Source organism: Leptonotus elevatus, chromosome 1 (genome assembly GCF_054856555.1).
Source record: "Leptonotus elevatus isolate MCC_2025b chromosome 1, RoL_Lele_1.0, whole genome shotgun sequence".
Lineage (NCBI taxonomy): Eukaryota > Metazoa > Chordata > Actinopteri > Syngnathiformes > Syngnathidae > Leptonotus > Leptonotus elevatus.
In genome coordinates this window covers 48,143,610-48,164,925 of record NC_141239.1, presented here as the reverse complement: position 1 = coordinate 48,164,925, position 21,316 = coordinate 48,143,610, and the positions used below count along the sequence as shown (strand labels likewise).

The 21,316-nt window shown below is 39.7% G+C and overlaps 2 protein-coding genes across 2 annotated transcripts; one reads left to right on the top strand and one right to left on the bottom strand.

Moving 5' to 3' along the window:
• Window positions 1-912: 912 nt before the first annotated feature.
• Window positions 913-15,933, bottom strand: mapk3 (mitogen-activated protein kinase 3). Its single transcript, XM_086065816.1, has 9 exons — window positions 15,493-15,933; window positions 12,515-12,697; window positions 10,838-11,027; window positions 7,960-8,076; window positions 7,774-7,888; window positions 7,560-7,691; window positions 6,627-6,736; window positions 4,997-5,125; window positions 913-4,628 (listed from the first exon to the last, which is right to left on the bottom strand). Exons 1-8 carry the CDS (start codon window positions 15,702-15,704, stop codon window positions 5,006-5,008), a joined length of 1,179 nt encoding a protein of 392 aa, XP_085921942.1. The 5' UTR covers window positions 15,705-15,933; the 3' UTR covers window positions 913-4,628; window positions 4,997-5,005.
• Window positions 15,934-18,148: 2,215 nt separating this feature from the next.
• On the top strand, window positions 18,149-21,117 carry nudt9 (nudix (nucleoside diphosphate linked moiety X)-type motif 9). The gene is made up of 8 exons (XM_086065697.1): window positions 18,149-18,343; window positions 18,532-18,801; window positions 19,077-19,166; window positions 19,895-19,981; window positions 20,133-20,244; window positions 20,356-20,502; window positions 20,683-20,767; window positions 20,882-21,117. Exons 1-8 carry the CDS (start codon window positions 18,246-18,248, stop codon window positions 21,025-21,027), a joined length of 1,035 nt encoding a protein of 344 aa, XP_085921823.1. The 5' UTR covers window positions 18,149-18,245; the 3' UTR covers window positions 21,028-21,117.
• The last annotated feature ends 199 nt before the right edge of the window (window positions 21,118-21,316 follow it).

Here is a 21,316-nt window from a genome sequence, read left to right as displayed (position 1 = left end):
ATAATCATTTCAATTACTAATATGGTGATGCCATTCTATTACCAGGCATTGGAATGGTCGAGAAAGACATGTTGTAAAGGAGGATGTGAAAGTGGCAAAGCTGGAAAATCAAGTTAGTATAAAGTGAGAGGCGGAATTTCAAGCTCACCTTAATAAAAAGAACACACTGGTTTTAATAGAGAGATGTGTTTTGTTGTTGTATGGTGCAACTTGCTTTTTATTAAAGCTGACATGTTTGATTTGAGTGATTCTCAACTGGTGGGCCAGGACCCAAAAGTGGGTTGCCGACAGCTATTTAACCCAAAAAAAGAAAAAAAGAAAAAGGAAAAAAGAAAGAACAAGACATGCATTTGTACTCTTGAGTTTTTCACAGGACATACAATATTTGCTACTCAGTAAACAAATACAGTGCATCTCCGCTTTTGGCTAGTGGACATCATAGCTAGCAATATGGCAGTATGTCATACTCATTTGAAACTGCATTTAGAAATGCAAGTTACTGTAAATGTATTTTAGAGGCTGTTTTGAAAGAAAAAAAACCCTGCATAAAAGTAGGTTGCAAATTAATATGAAGATGCGGACAGTTGAGGCTTGCTGATTTAGAGCATGGGTGGGAAAAGTATGGCCTGCGGACACTTGCGACTCAACCAGTAAGGGTTGGCGATCACGTCTTGTTGAATTTAACAGAATCATAAATATTGTGTATCCAAAAACAAGACACTTTTATAATGAAAGTACGTGTTCATATCTAATTATGTTAAAACTGGCGTTCAAAGTCTAGAAAAAAATGTATTCTGCCGCCAATGATTATTATGACGAATTAAGAAAGTAATGATCTCAGGTCTAAATGACACTAATTTCATAAATAGAATAAGATAAATACAGAAAAAGAAAGAACAAATCATAAACAGCAACAGTATCAGGAAATTTTTATTCAATTGTAAGTAATATAATTTTGTTGCTTTGTTAATCATTTAATTAATATCCATACAATATACATACTACAACCCTTAACTCATATCTCTTTGACAATCGACAAATAACTCCTTTAAAAATAATTCCTTATAAAGAACTTGGAGGGAAAATCCAAGAAGAAAACAAAATCATAAAGACTCAAGACTGTCAATAATTATCACACCCATAAGAGAAATTAGGAAGAAAAAAATACAAATGAAAACATCCTAATTATTAAAAAAAAAAAGATACAACTTTAATTCCCTTTTAAGTAAAAAAAATAAAATAAAACACAACTCACCAGTTTAACAACGCGTAATAATAAGAACAACCATTTAAAAACAACGATATCTGGAACCAGGCCACATGACAGACGGGCCACTCGAATCATCAATACTGTGTGAATGTGTATGGCATGTTCAAGTGCAACATTTCACAGACACACACAGATACACTCAGTCAAAGTGTGTGTATGCGCGTGTGATTGCAAAACAGAGTCCTCTTGGTTGGAAACCATGGCGACCTAATCTGATATCACGTCAGAGAAAAAGCAAGCGGGGTTGGTGTACTGATGGCTGATGAATATTTTAATGAAACAAACATTATCTTTGTAAGACCCACTTTGCACTGGATGTAAAAACAAATACACTCTCACCTATGAAAATGTACAAAAACGGATGGCGTCCAAGCCAACACGCAAAGTTAGGAAAACAAAAATCTTGGCTGAATCATACTGTACAACTTGACAGAAATCAAACACACATACACACACACCATGACACTTAAAGCTGAGCGAGCAGGATCAGACACAGAGGGAAAGACTGAGGACCAAAACCAAAAAGTGCTGCTGTGCTGATCGGGTCACGTGATTGGTCGAAAAAGTGGCGGCGAGTGGCAAAAGTGAATTTGTGGCTGGAAAAGAAGTGCAAGGGAGGGGAGGGAGGGGGCGGAGGCAGCCCTTTGAGTAAAGCGTGGCAAGTGTTGGGAAGGCGAATTAATCAATGGATTTCACCAGCTGTGCACAAAAAAAAAAAACAGCCTCACACCCATTGCAGGGACAGTCATAGCTGGCTATGGCTTCTGAGAGAAGAGCGACGCCTTGGACGACATTTGGAAAACACGGGGGCTGAAGCCAGCAGGCGGTCCAGGGCCGGGACCTGAGCACGTTGGTCCGCTCTCTTTACATTGACGCCAGTGCAGTTACTGAGCCGGACGCATGGGCGGAGCTCCAAGTAATGACACAGATCGGAAACGAGAACGCATAGAAATAACACGCGCGCAAGCCGTCGTTGGGAAACAATGCCACTTGTTAGGACATGGTCACTAGGGCGACTGGGTAAACAAACATTGGAGAAGATGGGAGCACTAATGAAAACAAAATGAACGCATACAACTACTAAAGACTGGTGGCTTGTCTGAGGGCAATGTGGAGATTGGTAGTATAAATCACATGCAGTTTCCCCAGTAGTCACAAGAGGGAGACTCTCGGGAAAAAATAGTCAAACTACAGCTTTTTTTTTTTTTACACACGCACTCACACGCATTTACTGAGGCAAAAATGATTCAAACCTGAAAATACTTCCTGATGTCAACTCATTCATAAGAGTCCATTAGTAGATATCTTGTTTCTATTTGGCCCTCTCTGACAGTTCAATGTAAACGTCAAAACAGCGCAGTAGGATGGCACAATCCCGCCATGCTCCAGATTATATACTACTCACATAAAGTTAGTGATATAGGACTTTGAATTTTGAGTACATTTCAGGATGACCCTGACATGCAGGACACAAGGAAGTCAACCCAAAATTGTTCCTTACAGTAATATGTTGTGTGAGTCCCCAATAGTCATGGCATTCTGATTGATATTGCATTTGTGGAATATGAGTTAAGCAGAAAAATCTACCTCTCAGGCGGCAGCCATTTTGCCACTTTGTCAACTAAAAATGACATCACACATGCTCAAGTCTTAGGTAATGACCAATCACGTCAACTTCAGGAAACAGGTGTGCCGTGATTGGTCGTTAGCTGAGCCTAGAGTAACTGTGATGTTGACAGCAAGTGCCAAAATGGCCGCCTCCTGAGATGGAGAAAAGTGGGTATGCTGCTTAATAACTTGTATTCCACAAACACAATATTAATCAGAATACTGTGTTTAGACTACTGTGGCTGCATAGAACACATTTTAAAGACATTTTTAGGTTGACTTCCTTTTTAATTTGAGGTTCTTTATTTATTTATTTTAAATTAAATTCCCAAGGAGAGTGTTTCTGTGATTCTTCCATGTGTCTGTAGCATCTTGGTCTCATGATATCAAAATGTGGAGAGCATGATACAGAAGACCGTTTAAACAGCAATTATAAGTGAACCAGGAAATGTATTGGTCATTGATGGATCAAACTTGCTGTGAATTTTGCCATTAATTTCCTTTTTAAAGAACAGCAAGGTTTTAGGTTTTAGGTTCGTCCTGAAATTTCACCTGAAAGCTCAAAATCCTTAACTTTAAGCAATGTCTGCTCCCTCATAATGCAAGTGAGGAATGATACAGATAAGACAGCCAAGTGAGATAGCGATGTAATGCAGTAACAGGATGCCGTGGTGGATCCTTGCTGTTAGTATTGCGCGGAGGAGGGAAACGAGCGCTTAAGTCTCATAGCATGTGCATCTCCCCGGTGTCTTATGTCTGTACTGTGGTAGTATTTGTGCTTTTTACTGGTCATACAACCTCTCATACAGAATATTAACCAGATAGATGCACATTATCTGCGGAAAGCATCCTAGTGTATTCTGTGGCTTTGTGGGACTTGGCAACATGGCCGACTCCAATGACCACGCCTTAGTGTGACTAACTTGACGCACATAGAGGCCGAGTTCAATCCGTCTGCCCTTTGTCTGAGTTGTAGCTGAAGAAGTGTTTCAATGGTTCAAAAACACAACACGTGGTCACTTCCCACGCTAGTTCCTTGCATCTCTCATCCACTTTGGTTAATTTCAGGAATGCATGCATTCATATGAACATCATTTCGAAAACAAAACAAAACATGCCGGTGAAAAGATATTTGCCATAAAGTCAAATGTTTAAAATTGACTTGCACAGATGAATTAGACAACATAAACACAAGAAAGCTGATTTTAAAGCAAACAACTGTGTACGAATGCAAGCCCACTTAAATGTTTTTTTTTTTTTTTTAGGTTTTTGTATGCAATGTACATAAACCCACACAATAAGCACCCCCCATTCTTTTAGCCCTCGATTTCAAGTTGTAATGTACATGTATGTAGCGAGACAGAGTAATGGAATGGTGTCGGTTAATAAGGAATAGTAGTTTATACGAGAAGAATAGCAAAAGAGCTGGAAAAAAACACAAGAGGAGATTGAGAGGTGATCATGATGTAAAGGGGCTGGGCGAAGCAGGACGCAGGAAACAGAAGTATGTTTTTAAAGGAGCGGGCAGAGTAAAGAGTAGAGAGAGACACGACGGCCCCGTCTAACCACAAAAATCTGAGTTAAACACTTAGCTTTCTTGCAGCGGAAATGGAAAGAAAAGCAGCCAATGTTCATAGTTTTTATATTTTCCTTGGATTCTTGAGGATGCATTTTCTTGTATTTACGGTAAGCATGTCATCTGGGGGTCTGCAGGTTCCAAGCCAGTGGTTGGCGTTGACACTCTTTGAGACTAAAGGAAAGAACCGAAAACAAGGTTCAGCCATATTTGCTTCAGACAAATTACTTTCAAGATCACGTTACAGTCGGAGAGTATCGATTCACATTCTGACAAGGTCATTTCTTTCTTCTTCTTTTTTTACTTCCAGGTCAACAACTCCATAAGGTGCCTTTTAAGACTTTGGATTAATTGAGTTCAAAAATAATAATAAAATATATTCAGTTTAATGAACTTATAGTAAATTAAACTTAATATATTCCCAACTTCATTCAATTGTGTAATTGAAGCATTTTTTAAGATGGTCAACAATTCAATTTGTAATCTGAAATTGGTTCAACGATTCTCTTTTAGAGTGTACAAGGACTTCATTTTGAACTTACCCGTGTGTCTCAGGAGCCCTGATAGGTCTCCTGGAAGCGAGACGTCTCTTCAAATATGAGTTCCTTCAGCTTCTCCTTGGGAAGGTCATCCAACTCCATGGTGAAGGTGAAGGGCTCTTCTGCCACTGGCTGCAAACACACACACACACACACACACACAAAATAGAATCCCTCAAGACGCGCTATATGACGAGGTCCGTTACCGTTTGGTAACGTTTGTACTCGACTAAGCACAAAAGACACAAGCACAACACGACAATGAGCCTTTCATTACTGAGAGGCTTACATTTTGAATTGGTGTGGCGCAGTACTGTCGTTTGTATCGGTTTACATAACCTGCTGAGATGTGATTAGTGATACTTCGGCCGCTCTTATGGGGCGGAAAAATTCATGCTAACTTCAAGCAAAAGAGCAGGGAAGAAATGAAGAACACTCACATTCAAAACAAAGAGCCTGACGAAGAAAAACAAACAGGCAGACTTGAACAAAGTAGGGAAGAGCGTAATAATTGATTAAGAATTTAATTCAGTTAAACTTTTATGAATTAGTATAGTATTCTGCAAATTATGATGAAAACTCACAACAAACTTTGCCGATCAACATTCAAAAAATATTTGAAAAAAGAGAAAGCAAGTAAAAGTTAAAGATTCAGTACTAGACTGAAGGAACGCGTTTCTGTAAACGGAATCAGTTTCTAGAATAATCTGAATAAAGAAACCAAAGTAAAAATAAAAAAATCTGATTTAAAAGAATATCTTACTCTAGTTTGTTAAAGAAATATAAAATAGGTTAATTACAATAGGTTTGAGCATTATGCCATTATCATTTTTGTTGTTACGAATGCCAATAACTGAATTGTAAATTGAGAAACCAAAAGTCATGTGACTCTCTGTGTGACCAGCTGACATATATATATATTATTTTTTTGTTGTTTATATAAATAAAGATGACTTTACTTGACTATGTTGTTGTTTTTAAATTCTATTATTTCATAATTGAACTCTGGGGAGAAACGGGGCAGAGAAAATAAGACTTGCCTTCTTTCTGCTCCTTTTCATTCTACGTCGAAGAGTATTTGTTTTATATTATATTTAACAAATGAATGAGAATGAATAAGTAAGAACTTCTGATTGCACTTCTGGAGTGGCTGCATTCAGTGTGAATTACCAACTTGGCAAAATCAGAATATACAATGCATTGTAACAATTACACTATTATAATACCATGCATGTGAGATATTTTTGTCCATTTGGGATTGTCATCCTCACGTTCTACATAATATCTATAGCTTTGAGTGTGTCTGGCTTTAAAAGGCAGGTTCAGGCCTCATGAGTGACGTGTGTAGCAGCGAATGAGTGGAGTTGGCGCTATTGTTTTTAGCTTAGATTAGCCATTTCCAGTATGTTACTTTTTTTTCAAAGTGTGAAATGACCTCAAAACTATTAACCACAAACTTTAAGCATTTCCTGTCTTTTACGCAATTTCTTCCTGACTCACCAACAACCTGCCACCCTTAATCGAGGCAAATGATAATCATCTAAAATGTCCGCCCATTCTAATAATGTCAGACTAAACAGTGGATTAGTTTAGTTTAAAAAAAGAAAGTGTGTGTTTTTTGTTTTTAGCATACCTCATCTGTTGGGTCGTAGTACTGCTCCAGATAAGGATGAGCCAGCGCCTCCTCAACACTGATACGCTTGTTGGGGTTAAAGGTCAGCATGCGGCCCAGCAGGTCCAAAGCTGTATTAGATAGTTCAAATCTCACATTAGATCGTCCATCACAGATTATATAAAATGAGGGGGGGAAATAAAAAAATAACAATTTTAAAGACTCCTTGTGACCAGCTGCTTTATATTACTTCTGGGCTGTAATAAAAAACAAAACAAAAAAAACAATAAAATAAAAAACTCAACTCAGAATTTAAGCATTCAAGAACAAGTACATGAAGTACCGAAGCCATGGTCATTGAATTTCCTCTTAGTAAACCCTTAGGAGCGTACTCTTTGTTGTATCAGGTTTGTTTGTTTTCAGGATTACTGATAAAATACTGTACTTGATCAGTTTCCCTGAAACCTAATAAAGGGAGGAGTGGCAGTCACAGGAAAACACTAGATTCAGGATTTTCTTCTCTGCTATTCTCATTGACTAGCTGGGGAAATAATTACAAAATGTCTTCTTTTTTTTTTTATAGTTTGTGCTTTTTAAAAGAAAGACAGACTGACTTGACTGCCCAGGCCACTCTATGAACTTAACGTACTTATTTGTGACAACTAGTGATGCACCGAATATTCGGCCACCAAAAATTTTCGGCCGAAATGAAATTAAAGCCGAAAGAATACTGCCGAAATAGGTTGCGGTGACGCAAGCAAAAAAAAAAAAAAAAAAAACGCTGCAAGCAAACGTCTGTTTGAATTAAACAGCAGACGCGGAGGTGAATGTCCGCCTTTTCTTCTTGCTGGCTTTTCACCGATCGGCTCCACAGCTAGTGTACAAATGTAGTCAGGTATCGTTACCACTTTGCATTCCATTTATTACACGAGTCCTGCTTCCGTGTCACTATACCTTTAGAGTCTCCCCTGCAGAAAAGCTTCTCCCAGGGGATTCTGGGTTTCTCGGGCAGAGACTGCAGGTAGTTACGGGCTTTCACGTTAATGATGCAGTTCAGATCTTCTTGGGATGGAGAGCCAAGGACACCTACAGAGAGGAGTTATCAGGAACAATTTTGAAAAAGGCTACTTAAGGTATTTCGTGTTCACATACAAGGATGAGAGCTCACCCAGAATGTGGTTAAGCTGATCCAGGTAATGTTTCCCAGGGAAGATGGGCTTGTTTGATAACATCTCAGCCAGGATGCAGCCCACTGACCAGATGTCAATGGACTTAGAGTAGCCCTGAGGCACAAACAGTCAAAAAGTTGACCATCTACTCCGTCATAGACACGCACAGGCTCGTGCACACTAACCTTTGAGTTGAGCATGATTTCTGGAGCTCTGTACCAACGTGTGGCCACATACTCGGTCAAGAATCCTGTGTGGTCGTGCTCGGGGTCAGCAATCCGCGCCAGGCCAAAGTCACAAATCTTAGGAAGAAATTAATTATCAATCCTTTTTTTTCAATAAAATATGTAGCTCAAGCCTTATTTTGCTGACAAGAAACTGTAAAAAAAAATGGCTCAAATATAACACATGAAGCTTGTTCAGGCTTATTGTGTTGCCATGGTGACACCATGTAAAAATCCAACAGAGCCTAATTACAAGTGTGTTTTTCAACTGCAACTACTGGATGGTTTACTGGTAATCACATCTAGAACAGCTGAGAATCCATTATTGTATACACAAATATTACATGGAAAAATATTGAATGAGATTAGTCCAAATGCATCATGCAAATGTGATTATGGCTACTTGTGCCGGAGGACTACATGTATTTTTGCGCAAGAGTAAAACGCATCTGAAAGCCACTGCAACAGGTGCCCCTTTTGTTCTCCTCTTCCCACGTGAACGGCTAATCCGAAGCTTCAAGTTTGCCTAACGAGAGCTCGTAAATGTGCTTGGAAGCTACACAACAGACTCAGGAAAGTTTGCATAGAAATACCTATGTAAATTTGAAACGATACCTTACACTAGACCAGACCTCAGCAAAGTATGGCATGGGGACCTCATCCAACCCACCCACAGTCTCTGGCAGGCCCCAAATGTAACATAATATTTAAATAATTAAATATTCAGACAGCATTTTGTGATATAACTAGGGATGGGCAAGTACCAATATCAGCTATCGTATCCTGCCGATACCAGGCCACATTTTATGATATCAGTACTCATGACGGATATCGATACTGGTATTGGCCCTCGCTCTTGTGGCCACTTTTCGGTCAGGAACTGTCAGCAAGACTGGGGGGGGGGCGCAAAAGTTTTGCTCCGTCTCTTTCATTTCCTTTGTCTCCTTATGAGGTTACACTTGTTCATTTAATTACTTCCAGCAGCGCCATTTCAGTGTGCAATACTGAGAATGAGTAAGTACTCTTGTCTTGTTGTGAGTAATATCACCTTTATCTGTGGTTCATAAGAGTTTGTAGCTCACGTAATTTCGCCTTGTTTAATTGCCTCGTTTACGTTTGCTATGCGCTTAATTGTCTCGTTAAAGTCGTCTGTGGTTCTAAAAATAGAACGGTGCTGTTTACGGCCCTCACAGACGCTAAGTATAGCTCTTATTAGTGGTGCAACGGATCACAAAAGTCACGGATCGGCTCACGGATTTGAGACACGGATCAGATCGTATTTCAGATCAGCAAAAAAAAAAAAAAAAGAAGATAAATAGCACTTTGCCTTAATTTATTTTGTAAAGCGCTTTTTTTATTAAATTTAAAAAAAAATCTATTCAAAATGTCTAATATAGCTGTGCAGGATTTAGGAACACAACTTTAAAGTGCAATAAGAGGCAGAAACATTCTTTTTTTTTTTTTTAACATGGTTCATGTGTAAAATAAGGTATTAATGGTTTTCCTATAATCTAAACAGCTAAGTTTGACATTTTGAGTTGAATGTTTTACTTTTTTAATGGGCAAAAGTATTTAATAAAATAAATGAAGACACACTTCTATTTATCTTCTCTTTTTTTTTTTTTAAGAATCAAAAGACCTCAACATGCAATTTAAGGCACATGCCCTTCCTTTAAACATGGAGAGTGAATTACAAAGTAGCCCTGGTCCAGAATATTGAAAAAAATAATTAAAGTAAGCCAGGTTGCAGGTACATACTGTCAAATTTACCAGCCGGCAGCCAGACACTCGTTGGTAACGCTAACAGCTAGCTGCTAGCCACTTACGTCGGAGACTTCTGCAGTTTCATACAATGACAGCATAATTAGCGGTTTCTTAGCGATTAGCGATTGAACATGAGATCGGGATAGTGTTATGTTGATCGCAACTACAATGTCAATCAACTACGATAAAGTAACGTCTAAAAGGGAAGTCAAACTTGTGTAAGTGTAAAGTGTATTAAGGCTAATTGCATTGCCACCAATGTATTACTGTATTTGGTTAACTTTATTTTGAAGTTAGGCTTAGCGTGTTACGTTGAGAATGTTTCAGCCTCCCTGACATGTCAGAATGGTATCGACTGTGAATGCGCACTTTGTTTTTTTCCCTCCCAACAACCAATCCGCGGATTGGGCCTGATCCGAACCGACCACTAGCTCTTCCAAATTAAAAGCATGGATTTCAAAAATGTATAATTAAACATCACACACTAAACAGCTCGAGGAATTCTTAACATGGTAGATATTACAAAATTACTTGAAGCCCTATTGTATTTAATTGAATTCTTTGCACTTCACCGTATTTCTTTAAAAAAATAAGTTGTACAACCACATATTTTGATTGGGGCTTTTTTCCCCCCTGGCCACTGGACTATTTGTCTAATATTTTTTATTCATTTTTTATTTTATTGTGTGCTCTATGCAAAATTACTTTTATGAGCAAATTGAAAAAATATAATTGCCATTAATTTCATTAAATTCTAAGGACATTTTTTTTGGGGTATCATAAGTACTAATGGTATCGGTGGATACTGAAGATTTCAGTATCGAATCAGTATTAAAAAAAAGTGGTATCGAATATCAGTAGGTATAATCTAATACACAAACATTCCCTGCGTATTCATTCTCTGGTACCAATACATGACAACCTATTACTAAGGCTGACAAGCAGAAATGAACTCCCCCTGCTATCAAACAGTAAGTGCATCGTTTTCTGCTTATATACCAGTTACCTGATTGCACACAGCTAAACAACAGGATGTTGAATGTATCGTGTTTGTGCGCTGCTGGTGAGGGCTAACCTTGAGGTCGCAAGTGGTGTTGATGAGCAGGTTAGAGGGCTTGAGGTCCCGGTGCAACACGTTGGCAGAGTGGATGTACTTGAGTCCTCGTAGGATCTGGTACAGGAAATAACAGACGTGGTCGTTGCTCAGCTTCTGGCTCTTGAGCAGCTTGTACAGGTCTGTCTCCATCAGCGTCTGCCCGATGTAACTGGAGGTGCGCTCAAGTCAAGGAGCATTGCAGAGTTGTATAGCGTCGACACATAGGTTATGTAAGCAACAGCTCTGTAAAAGTGATTCTGCTGTCACGCCCATCGACAAAACTGTGGGTTGAAGCATACATTTGGCAAAATCAATCATTAGCAACCTTTGATTTCTTTCTGTCACAAAGAGTGAAGTGCAAGGAGCTTGACCTGGAGCAGGATTTCCGAACATCAACCTAATTCTGTAAAAAAATAAAATAATAAAATTTAAATTTTAAAAAATTAATAAATAAACAGTTTGATATTCCTTTCCCAAAGTGTCATGATTTTGAGACACATCGACTACGTTTACATACGGGCAATATTCGGGTTATGGTCAGAATTCGGGTTCCTGGAACAATCGGAATAACACGTTTACATGCGCAAGTTGACAGAGTTACCCCCGTGTACATGGCGTTTGGAATAATCCGATGTAAGGGGGTGAAAGACGGACACCATCATGCCAGAAATAGACGTCATTTCCGCTTCTAACTTTAAACGGTCAATAGAATAAAATATATTATATTCATGTCACTCACCATGCTAAATAAAGTACTCGGTTTCCTACTCGCTCCAGATGTGCAGTTCTTGTCGGTACACGGCAGAAGTACGGACTTACTTTGTTTGGATAAAAGCGGAACTATGTGCGTGTCATCTAATGTTCCTACACGGACGTGTATTGTTGAACACTGCAAGCTGGAGATAAACATTGTTTAAGCATTACGAGTGATGTCGCGTCTGTTTCACATGAATAGTTTACGGGTCACAAACTGTGGCATTTTCGCCACAGGAGGCGCAATGTAACGTGAAAACGCCGCGGAGAAATCAATGCAATTAAGCGAGGCCCGTGTAGCACGGCGCCGCGCGTACAAGTCGTTACTACAAAGACCAAGATTCCTTGCGAGTGCAAATAAGCGAAGAAGAGGAAAAGGAGACGAAGAAGAGGTTGTGAGCATGCGCACGACGAAAAGCAATGTCCCGTTGGTTCCAGGTATTCCGATTGCGTTTATATGAACCAGTATTCCAGTTATGAAAGGGGTACCCACCCCAAGGGGTTTAGTCGGGTTTTTTGAAACATGAATAAGAGCATAGCCTTTCAAAACCCGGATATTGCCAATATTCGGGTTTTAAAAGGGTTATTGCCTGCGTGTAAACGTAGCATTGAGGAACACTTAAACCTACGTACAAAGAAAAATCATTTTTAGCACTTTAGCATTTTTTAGCACAGTGCTGATTAGTGTACATTGAAATGGATTAACTGTAGGACTGCTTGGATCTACCGACCAGCGTTCTGCCTCACACAAGTGCCTCTATAATTCATCAGAGTTTAGCTGCATCACCCCAAAAGAGATGCGCAGCTGATAAACTGTTATCGGAAATAATGACACGACATGTGAGCAACTGACGAGAAAATAAGTGACTCAAGTGTGTACGTGAGCGGGAAAGGAAAGGATACACATCTCTCATATTGTCGATGTGGCGAGCCCTTAGAATGTCATTGATATCGATGATATTCTCATGGTTGAAACGCAGCAGGATCTTGATCTCCCTCAATGTGCGCTGGCAGTATGTCTGGTGCTCAAAAGGGCTGATTTTCTTGATGGCTACGCGCTGGTTTGTCATGTGGTCCAGGGCCGAGCTGGATGTGGAGACGAGAGGCGTAAGTCAGGGCTCATGTTACACACTGCAGGATTCATACACTATACCAGGAAGGCAGCTGAGCTGAGGAAAGGGCGTTGGAGAAGTCTGAGATGAGCATGTGACACATCGCTTTGCTGTCAACAATCGGAGGTGTATGCTACACCTACACCCTTTGGAGTAGTAGGTGTACGAGTGAAGACGTGACCAGGTAGAGCTCATGAAAGTGCCGCACAAATTCATCAAGAATATTGCAACAATCACCTAAAACTTGACCCGAGGATTAATCTTGCTCCATGCAGCTGATACGGAAACATTCTTGAAATTTTTCCCAAAGCATGCTCGAGCATAAAAAATGCAAGAGTTCTGTAACAGACTTGGGTGCTAGTATGTGTAATTCTGAGAAAACACAGTGCAAAATCTCACACGTCATCTGGAGTCGGGTTATGCCTCAAATGAGGATATAAATGTAAGTGCAGCAGAAGAGGATGATTATTTGCTTTCAAAAATAACATTCTGACTGAAAGCAGCACAGAGAAGGATTTGAACGCCAACTCAGAATCATATTTTGTCCTCCTGATTCAGCTTCGCAAGTACTGTACTCGGTCGGGTTACACCTGATTTGGGAAAAGACTGCTTTCCTCTGCATAGTATCATTAACGCACAACAAATTCAGATATTAAGTTTCTTTGGGTGAGCAACCATCCATTTTCTGTAACAACCCTTGGGAAACAAAAACAAGCAATTTGTCATGTATTAGTGAGCTGTCGTGAGAAGTATAATGAACTATCAAATACTAGTTTTCCTAATTGTATTTGTATCTTTACTTGAGTATTTTTTTTTATGACAATCAATTTACTTTTAGGCTTTACTTTTAAAAGTATCTGTACTTCATCCTACATAGTTTGCCAAATATAATTTTTTTTGTTAGTCATTTCACATTAGCAAAGCCATGGGAACAAATTCAAATAAAAAAATTCTAATCACAAAAGCTGCAATTTTTTTAATTTTATTTGGGGGGGGGGGGGTCGACTTAATTTTTTTTTAAAGTAGATACTCTCTTTTATATTAATCCATGGTTCATTTGCCTTTAAGACCAAAACATGTATGTATAATAAATCTGATACTGTTTACTATAATGCAGACTTATTTATTTATTAGTTTGTTAAAAATACATGGCAAGAGGACCTTGAAAAAATAACTGCATTTTTTTGCATATTACATTGGAATCGCAAAATTGTGTCTGTGAGCGTGTGTGTAGCAATTTGAGCTGTCAAAATGAATCGACAAAGCAATCGAATTATCAAATTAATCGACAAAATTTTAATAATCAAGTATTCGTTTGGAGCCTTTTTTATTTTGATTTAAAAATATCCAAATCCTCTGATTTCAGCAAACCAACAGTAATTGTTCATTGATTTCTGTAGTCCTTCATAAAAGACGACGGATTATCTTCTGTGTTTAATTAAAATAAGCCATTTGCAAACATCTGTTTTAACTTTTTACTTGGGAAAACAATAACCAAACTGGTAACATAGTACAACATCAATCCTACCCCCACCCCTTTTTTTAAACTACTATACGAAGTACGAAATAAACACACATCACTGGTTAATACAAAGTAATCAGGGAAAAAAATGCTTTTGTAATACACTTTAATGCAAAATTAAAATGAATCAGATTAGTCAATTAACCAATTGAATAATTGATAGATGGATTCTAAGAATATTCAATAGCGCGAGGTGCAATTAGATTTTTCCAAATCATTCAGCCCAAATAAGCACTAATTAAAGTTGATGAGGGAAACTGTTTTGTATGCAGATAACTTCTCATTTTGCAAAGTTGTCAAGAAAGTTATCGTACAAAATTTACAGTAAATACATATTCAATTTTGTACTTTTCATAGTCTGTACTTTAGTTTTGCTGACATGAACAAGTTGAATTAGTACTTCTACCAGAATGTTTTTTTCCCCCCACCCAATATTTGTGCGAGTACTTTCTCCACCATACTAGCGAGTCCTGTCAGTCAGCGTTCCTAAAATATCCACATCAGCAAGCATCGATCGCATGATCGCGATGACACAAACCAAAACACAACTCAATGTCGTCACAATCCTGCTCGAGGATGATTGTATCCTGGAGTGAGCCCAAACACCCCCCACGTAACTTGTGGCCATGTTCGCAACTCAGCAATGACTTGCCACTGCAATCACAGCAGTGAGTTGGCAGTGATAGCGTATCGTGCGCAACAGGTTTGCTCAACGTGCCCACACAAGGCTGTAGATCACTAGCAGCGATAACAGGAGAGGTTAGGCCTCGGTGCGAGTGGCGAATCCTCTTTGCATCCCCTGCAAATCAGTTTTCTGCACAGCCGATTATTTTTAGCAATCGGTCTTTATGCGGTGACCCATGGGATTATGGTGTCAGTTGCAGACATTCGGTGACCAATTTGCAACTGCGACTGAATTTTTTTTTGGGGGGGGGGGTGCTGGGGAAGGGGGGGGGGTGTTAACTGTGCTCGGAATCGGACAGCAAACTGCGTCCTGCGCCAAGCTTCTCTATAGCGTTTCCTGTAAAGCTCATAGCCACGCCTGTAGCTAGTTTGCTAACCTGCTAACCACAAAACAGGCTGGTTTATAACAAGCGACGGCCCTACGATAGACACTAGGCGACGTGTACTTGAAAATGCGGCTGTAATTCTAGCGGAACATAGCAGCAACGAACTGTCCGATACTGGAAAAAACAACAACTGGCAGTCTCGATTGAGACGCTAGAGAGAACAAGTACTGTACTCACCACACCATTCCGTAAGCCCCCTCCCCGATGTAAGACAGGTTGGTGTAGCGAGGGCCCACGTCGAATATCTGGCCCTTCACAGACTCGGACGCGGGTTTCTGTCCCGCAGCCCCCGGCGCTCCATCATGCGCAACAGTGCCAGCCGCCCCGGCAGCAGTAGCGCTGTTGGAGGCTGCGGCCCCGACCGCTGCGGTGCTGCTCGAATCCGCCATTCTTCCTCTCCAAGCCGCGCCTGCCTGTGCTTGCTCTGTCAAGGAGTTTTCACCGAGAGAACTGCGTCGCTCTCGGCAAGCTTTGACGTCTCAAGTTGAGGCTTTCACAGGTTAGAATGTTTGATATACGGGGCACAGAGAAGCGGGGTCTCTCTTGACAACACCCGGAGTGTAAACGGATTGCGTGCGCGAGCTTGGATTTGGTCTGAGCACAGAGCGTAAATGCGCGTGCTGAGCTACGGTGATGCAGTAGCGTTTGATTTGGTGACCACAACTACTTAGCCGGGCGGAGTTACGTCCAATTCTCGTTTATTTGACGAGGCACCGCTTGTTGATCTTATGTGTGTGTATAAAACAAGCAAGATATACAGCATTGAATAGCGCAACCTTGGGTGGGCGTGACCAGTTTTGTTGCTTAGATATTGCACGAAAAACACATTAGTTCTGATTTCATTGTTACCCAAAATAATTTTAAGTTTATGTGAGATAGATAGATAGATAGATAGATAGATAGATAGATAGATAGATAGATAGATAGATAGATAGATAGATAGATAGATAGATAGATAGATAGATATTCACAATTAATGTGATGAGGCGCAACTATTGCTAGTTGAAACTTTACCTATAGCCCATAAAACTCAATTGGGTGAAGAAAAAAAAAGAACGTTTTTATAAACGGGAAGTAAAACAACAGAGTTAATTGGGTTGCATAAGTGTGCACACCCTCGTATACAGTAACTGGATGTGGCTGTTTTCAGAATTAATAAATCGCATTTCAAACTCATGGTAATTAGCACTCAACGCACACCTGTCAACATTTAAATTAACTTGATCCAGCCAAATAAAGTTCAGATGTTCTAGTCGGTATTTCTGTAGTCACATCTTACAGCAGGGTTGTCCAAACTTTTTCCTTCGTTGGATAATGGAAGGATGCAAGGGGTCACTTGAAATTGTCTGACTTGATTGGTTTGTTTAATTGGTTTAGCGTTTTTTGTTTTTTTTTGTTTTTCCTTTTAGTTATTTTTAACACCCGTTTAAGGTGTGAGTAAAATAGTTTGGTATTTTTCAAGACGTTGGGGTGGCCCACAGTCCTGTATCCCACTATCATAGATCTGTCCCTGCTCTGAGCAGATGTCCACATTCAGAACCCAAGCAACAGTAATCGGTATAAAGATGACAATTTTTAAAGCTGCGATAACTTGAGGATCTTAATCATTAATGTGATTTGTTCACAAATCAGACATTGGCACAGATAGCAGAAAGTGGAGAAAACTGAAATATCTTAATTCATGAGGAATTATAAAGAGGAATGTTTTTACAATTTTAATTGAATAGTTTATTTGCATTTCTTGAAAGCTCTACAAGGTCAATGTATTATTAGTAGTAGTTGTCAATGTGCCTGCAATCAATAGGGTCGCAGGCTGTGTCAAAAGTTATTTTTGTATATGCTGAGGGTGCTAGAAAATGGTACGGCAGGCTGCAAATCGCCCCCGTAGTTTGGACACCACTGTCTTACAGCACAAGCTATGGTCCACAGAGATATTCCGCACCATCAAGAGATCTCATTTTTCAAAGCATGAGAAGGAAGCAAAAGAATTTCAAAGTCATAAATATACCAGGGCGGCACGGTGGGTGACTGGTTAGCACGTCCGCCTTCCAGTGCAGAGGACGTGAGATCGAGTCTGGGCTTCGGCCTTCCTGGGTGTAGTTTGCATGTTCTCCCCGTGCTTACGTGGGTTTTTCGCTGGGTATTCCGTTTTCCTCCCACATTTCCAAAGACATGCATGGCAGGTTAAATGACCACTCCATAGGTGTGATTGTGAGTGGGGATGGTTGTTTGTCTCTGTGTGCCCTGCAATTAGCTGGCAACCAGTTCAGGGTGTACCCCGACTACTGCCTGAAGACAGCTGGGATAGGCTCCAGCGCCACACGCGACCCTTGTGAGGACAAGCGGTTAAGAAAATGGATGGATGGATAAATATACCATGGTAGACAGTGAAGACAGACATGTCAACATCAAGTGCCGAAAATATGACACAACTCTAACATTACCGAGAACTGGACACCCCTCCAAAATTGATGAAAAGTCCTCAAGAAAACTGGAGAGGGAATCTTTCAAGGTGCCAACAGCAGCATTAAAGGAGCTGCACAAATTTCTGGCAAGTAAAGGCTGGTTAATAAGTGCATGTGAGAACAATCTTCCATCTTCTTTGTATGTCTGATGGCTAGATGAAAAGCACACACTTTAAATTTTCCAAACATGTGGGGAAGTTTCATATTATTTGCTGAAACCAATGTTAGACTTTTTGGCCATAATGACAATTGGTAAGTTTGCCACAAGATAATATAATAACAAAAATCTCTATGGAAAGGAGTGTACTGTATTGTGACCAATTCAGTGACTGTGACCGCGCCCCTTGGTTGCGTCATGACGCAATCAGTGAATGCACTTCCTGGTCACGTCGCGAATGGTACGTGAGATTGTTTTTTTTTTTATAGAACTCTCACTATTTATTTATTGAATCCTTGGCTCTAGGAATGATATGTTTTGTATTGCGACAAAACTGGTTCAACCCGTTTCGTGTAGCGCTCACTCTTTTGGACTTCCGATATACAGTCAACGCTTACGGACTCAGGTTTGTATTGTAGTCATAAATACTTAAAGCTGCTTGAGTAATGGAAACCGCTGGAGATACATTATGCATAAATCACAGATATTAATAGTGCAATTGGGAGGGTAATGTTTTTGCTACAGTTACCATGACCATTAGTCAGTTTATGGCTTTTTCCCCCCAATTTATTCAGTGAGTTTTCTTTCCCGCAGGGCTGTCACAGTTGGCCATCCTTTCAGAGTCAATCCATCTATCGCCTTCATCAATTCAAGTTGGTCCAACTTCTCCAAGAGTGTCTGCACAATGAGATCTTCAGCACACATTAAGTCCAGATGCCCCGAGTACCCAGCCTCCAAAACCAAGCGCTTCCCAGTGAGTGATTTACAGGTGGACTGGAGTCAGAGCTTCCCAGGTTATGAGCCCGTCAACTACACTCATCCTTCAGTGGCGAATAAACCAACATGGGCAGATCCTGAAATTGGGTGTGTATCGAATGTGTATTTTGAGCAGTGGCAGGCCATGCATTTGGTACCTGGGTCGCATACCTCATGTAATAGAGCTGTTCAGAATCAATATTTATCCAAGCATATGAAATAATTAAATAAAATACATCACCAGTTAATGTTGACTCTTAAATGTATTAATATTTGCAAATTACGACAGATGTGCTAGTTAAAGTTGACTTTAACAGTTGTGACTATAGTTTTCTATCAAATGTGTGTGTGGGGGGAATGATTTATTCTTGCTTTTATTGCAGCTCATTCACTCCACAGTTCAATACTTTGGATGATGCTGTGGACAGAAGAAGCTTTGAGGGCAGCTACAAAGTGGAAAATGGAATACCATTGTAAGTTGACCCCTAATGGACCGTGTCCAATATCACTTTTAACAAGTAATAAATAGTTAATATACACAAATATTATCAATATAAAGCAAATTATAATTGTGCAATCTTGCTATTACATATATTGTTGTTTATATTATTAGTACCTATATTATGGTTTATGAATGTTTGCAAGGCAAGACGCACTAAAATGCTATCCAATGCTATTTATATAATGAAAAGGACAAAAAGAGAAACATGCAAAAATATAAAAAAAGATTGAAGAACAGCACACTTTTAGTGAAAATGAAGGTATGAATGTGCTAAATATGTATGATAAACATGATTAGAAGAAAGTCACCGATAATGCAATGGGTCACTCTCCTGACTTCTGTGCTGGTAGTGTGGGTTCAGTTTCCACTCACTGACTGTGCAAATGCAAGTGTGGATATTTGTCTGTTTCTATATATGGACATTGGATACAAAAAGTTTACACACTCTTGTCAAAAAGCAACAAAAAACAAATATGATCAAGGAAAACATTCAAAACGTTTTTCTTTTTTTTCTATCCCCACCACTAGTTTGGATTACTTTGGGAAGTGTAATATTATCCATAAATCCATTTTTTATGTTGCGTGTCCTCAATAGGGTCACAAGTATCTGGAGCCTATCATTGTAGACATAGGACTGGTTAGGATCTGGCTGGTCGTCGGTTGATCACAGATGTAATGTGTTTTGTCAACATTTTCTAGAAATCCTCATGGTCGCACAGGGCTGATGGGTAGAGGTTTGCTGGGGCGATGGGGACCCAATCATGCCGCAGATCCTATTGTCACAAGGTAACACATTTTTTTCCCCATTACTGTACTACCTTTACATAACATAGTATTACTTACATCAAATTTTCTGATTGCTCCTCTTCTAAGTTTGAATCTACTTCTGCCTGGTACAACTTGGATGTACTGTACTATGTATGTTATTGTCTGGCAGATGGAAAGTAGATGCTAAAGGAGAAAAGATTCTTCACCATGTCTCCAAAAAGCCCATCCTGCAATTTGTATCCATCAAGAGAAAAGATTGCGGGGAGTGGGCCATTCCAGGCGTGGGTGGCTTTTTCCACATTTTATTAATACGTTTTGTTCATTTTTCCTTTTCACATTACTTCTGCCACATTCTCAGGGATGGAATTTACATCTCTGTGTCTCTTTTGTAGGGGATGGTAGATCCAGGGGAGCAGGTTACTCTCACGCTTCAGCGAGAGTTTTCAGAAGAGGCATTGAATTCCCTGGGAGTACCGCCATTAGAGAAATCTAAAATTCACGAGCGGATCACCCAATTCTTCAAATCACCCGGTTTTGAGGTCTGCAACTGATAAAGGCAGAGGGCAATATTTTATCAACATGTTTGTCAAAATGTGGATATGAGTTCCAAATAAATATACATTAATGATATAAGAGAAATAAGATACAGTCGATGTGATTAACTGTTTTCAGCTTGGATGTGATTTATCTGGAATAAAAAGTACACATTTTTTTTGCAGGTCTTTAAAGGATATGCAGATGATCCTAGAAACACTGATAACGCTTGGATGGAGACTGTTGCAGTCAACTTCCACGATGAAAATGGTATGGATGATATGACAAATGCAGTGCTATATTATTTCATATCAACAATTTGTAGGATACTTAAGCAATTGCCATCTTCGGTGAATACATCTTTCCGTCTTTGGTCATACACAGGCAACAGTGTGAGCGAGCTGCCGTTGCAAGCTGGCGATGACGCAGGCCAAGTACAGTGGGTTGATGTGGACTCGTCCTTCCCACTCTATGCAAGCCATTCTCATTTACTGGAGCTGGTTGCCAAAGAGAGGAAATCCCACTGGTAGCCACAGACAAAGGGCTGACATAACAATGTAGGAAACATTTGTGCACTGACATCTCGAGGTGTATACTTACAATAAAAGGCTTGATCTCAAGTATAGATTTCTTCTTTGACAACAAACAACGTCACATTTGTCTACCTTTCTCCTGTGTGTGCATGACACGCACATACTGTACAGCAACATCTGATCCGGGGGAAGCTTAACATGCGACAGCAAACAAGGCGAAAACAAGGCGAACATTATTTCTGTTGCAGAAAATTATGCTAATATATTCATTGTGTACAAGGATCAC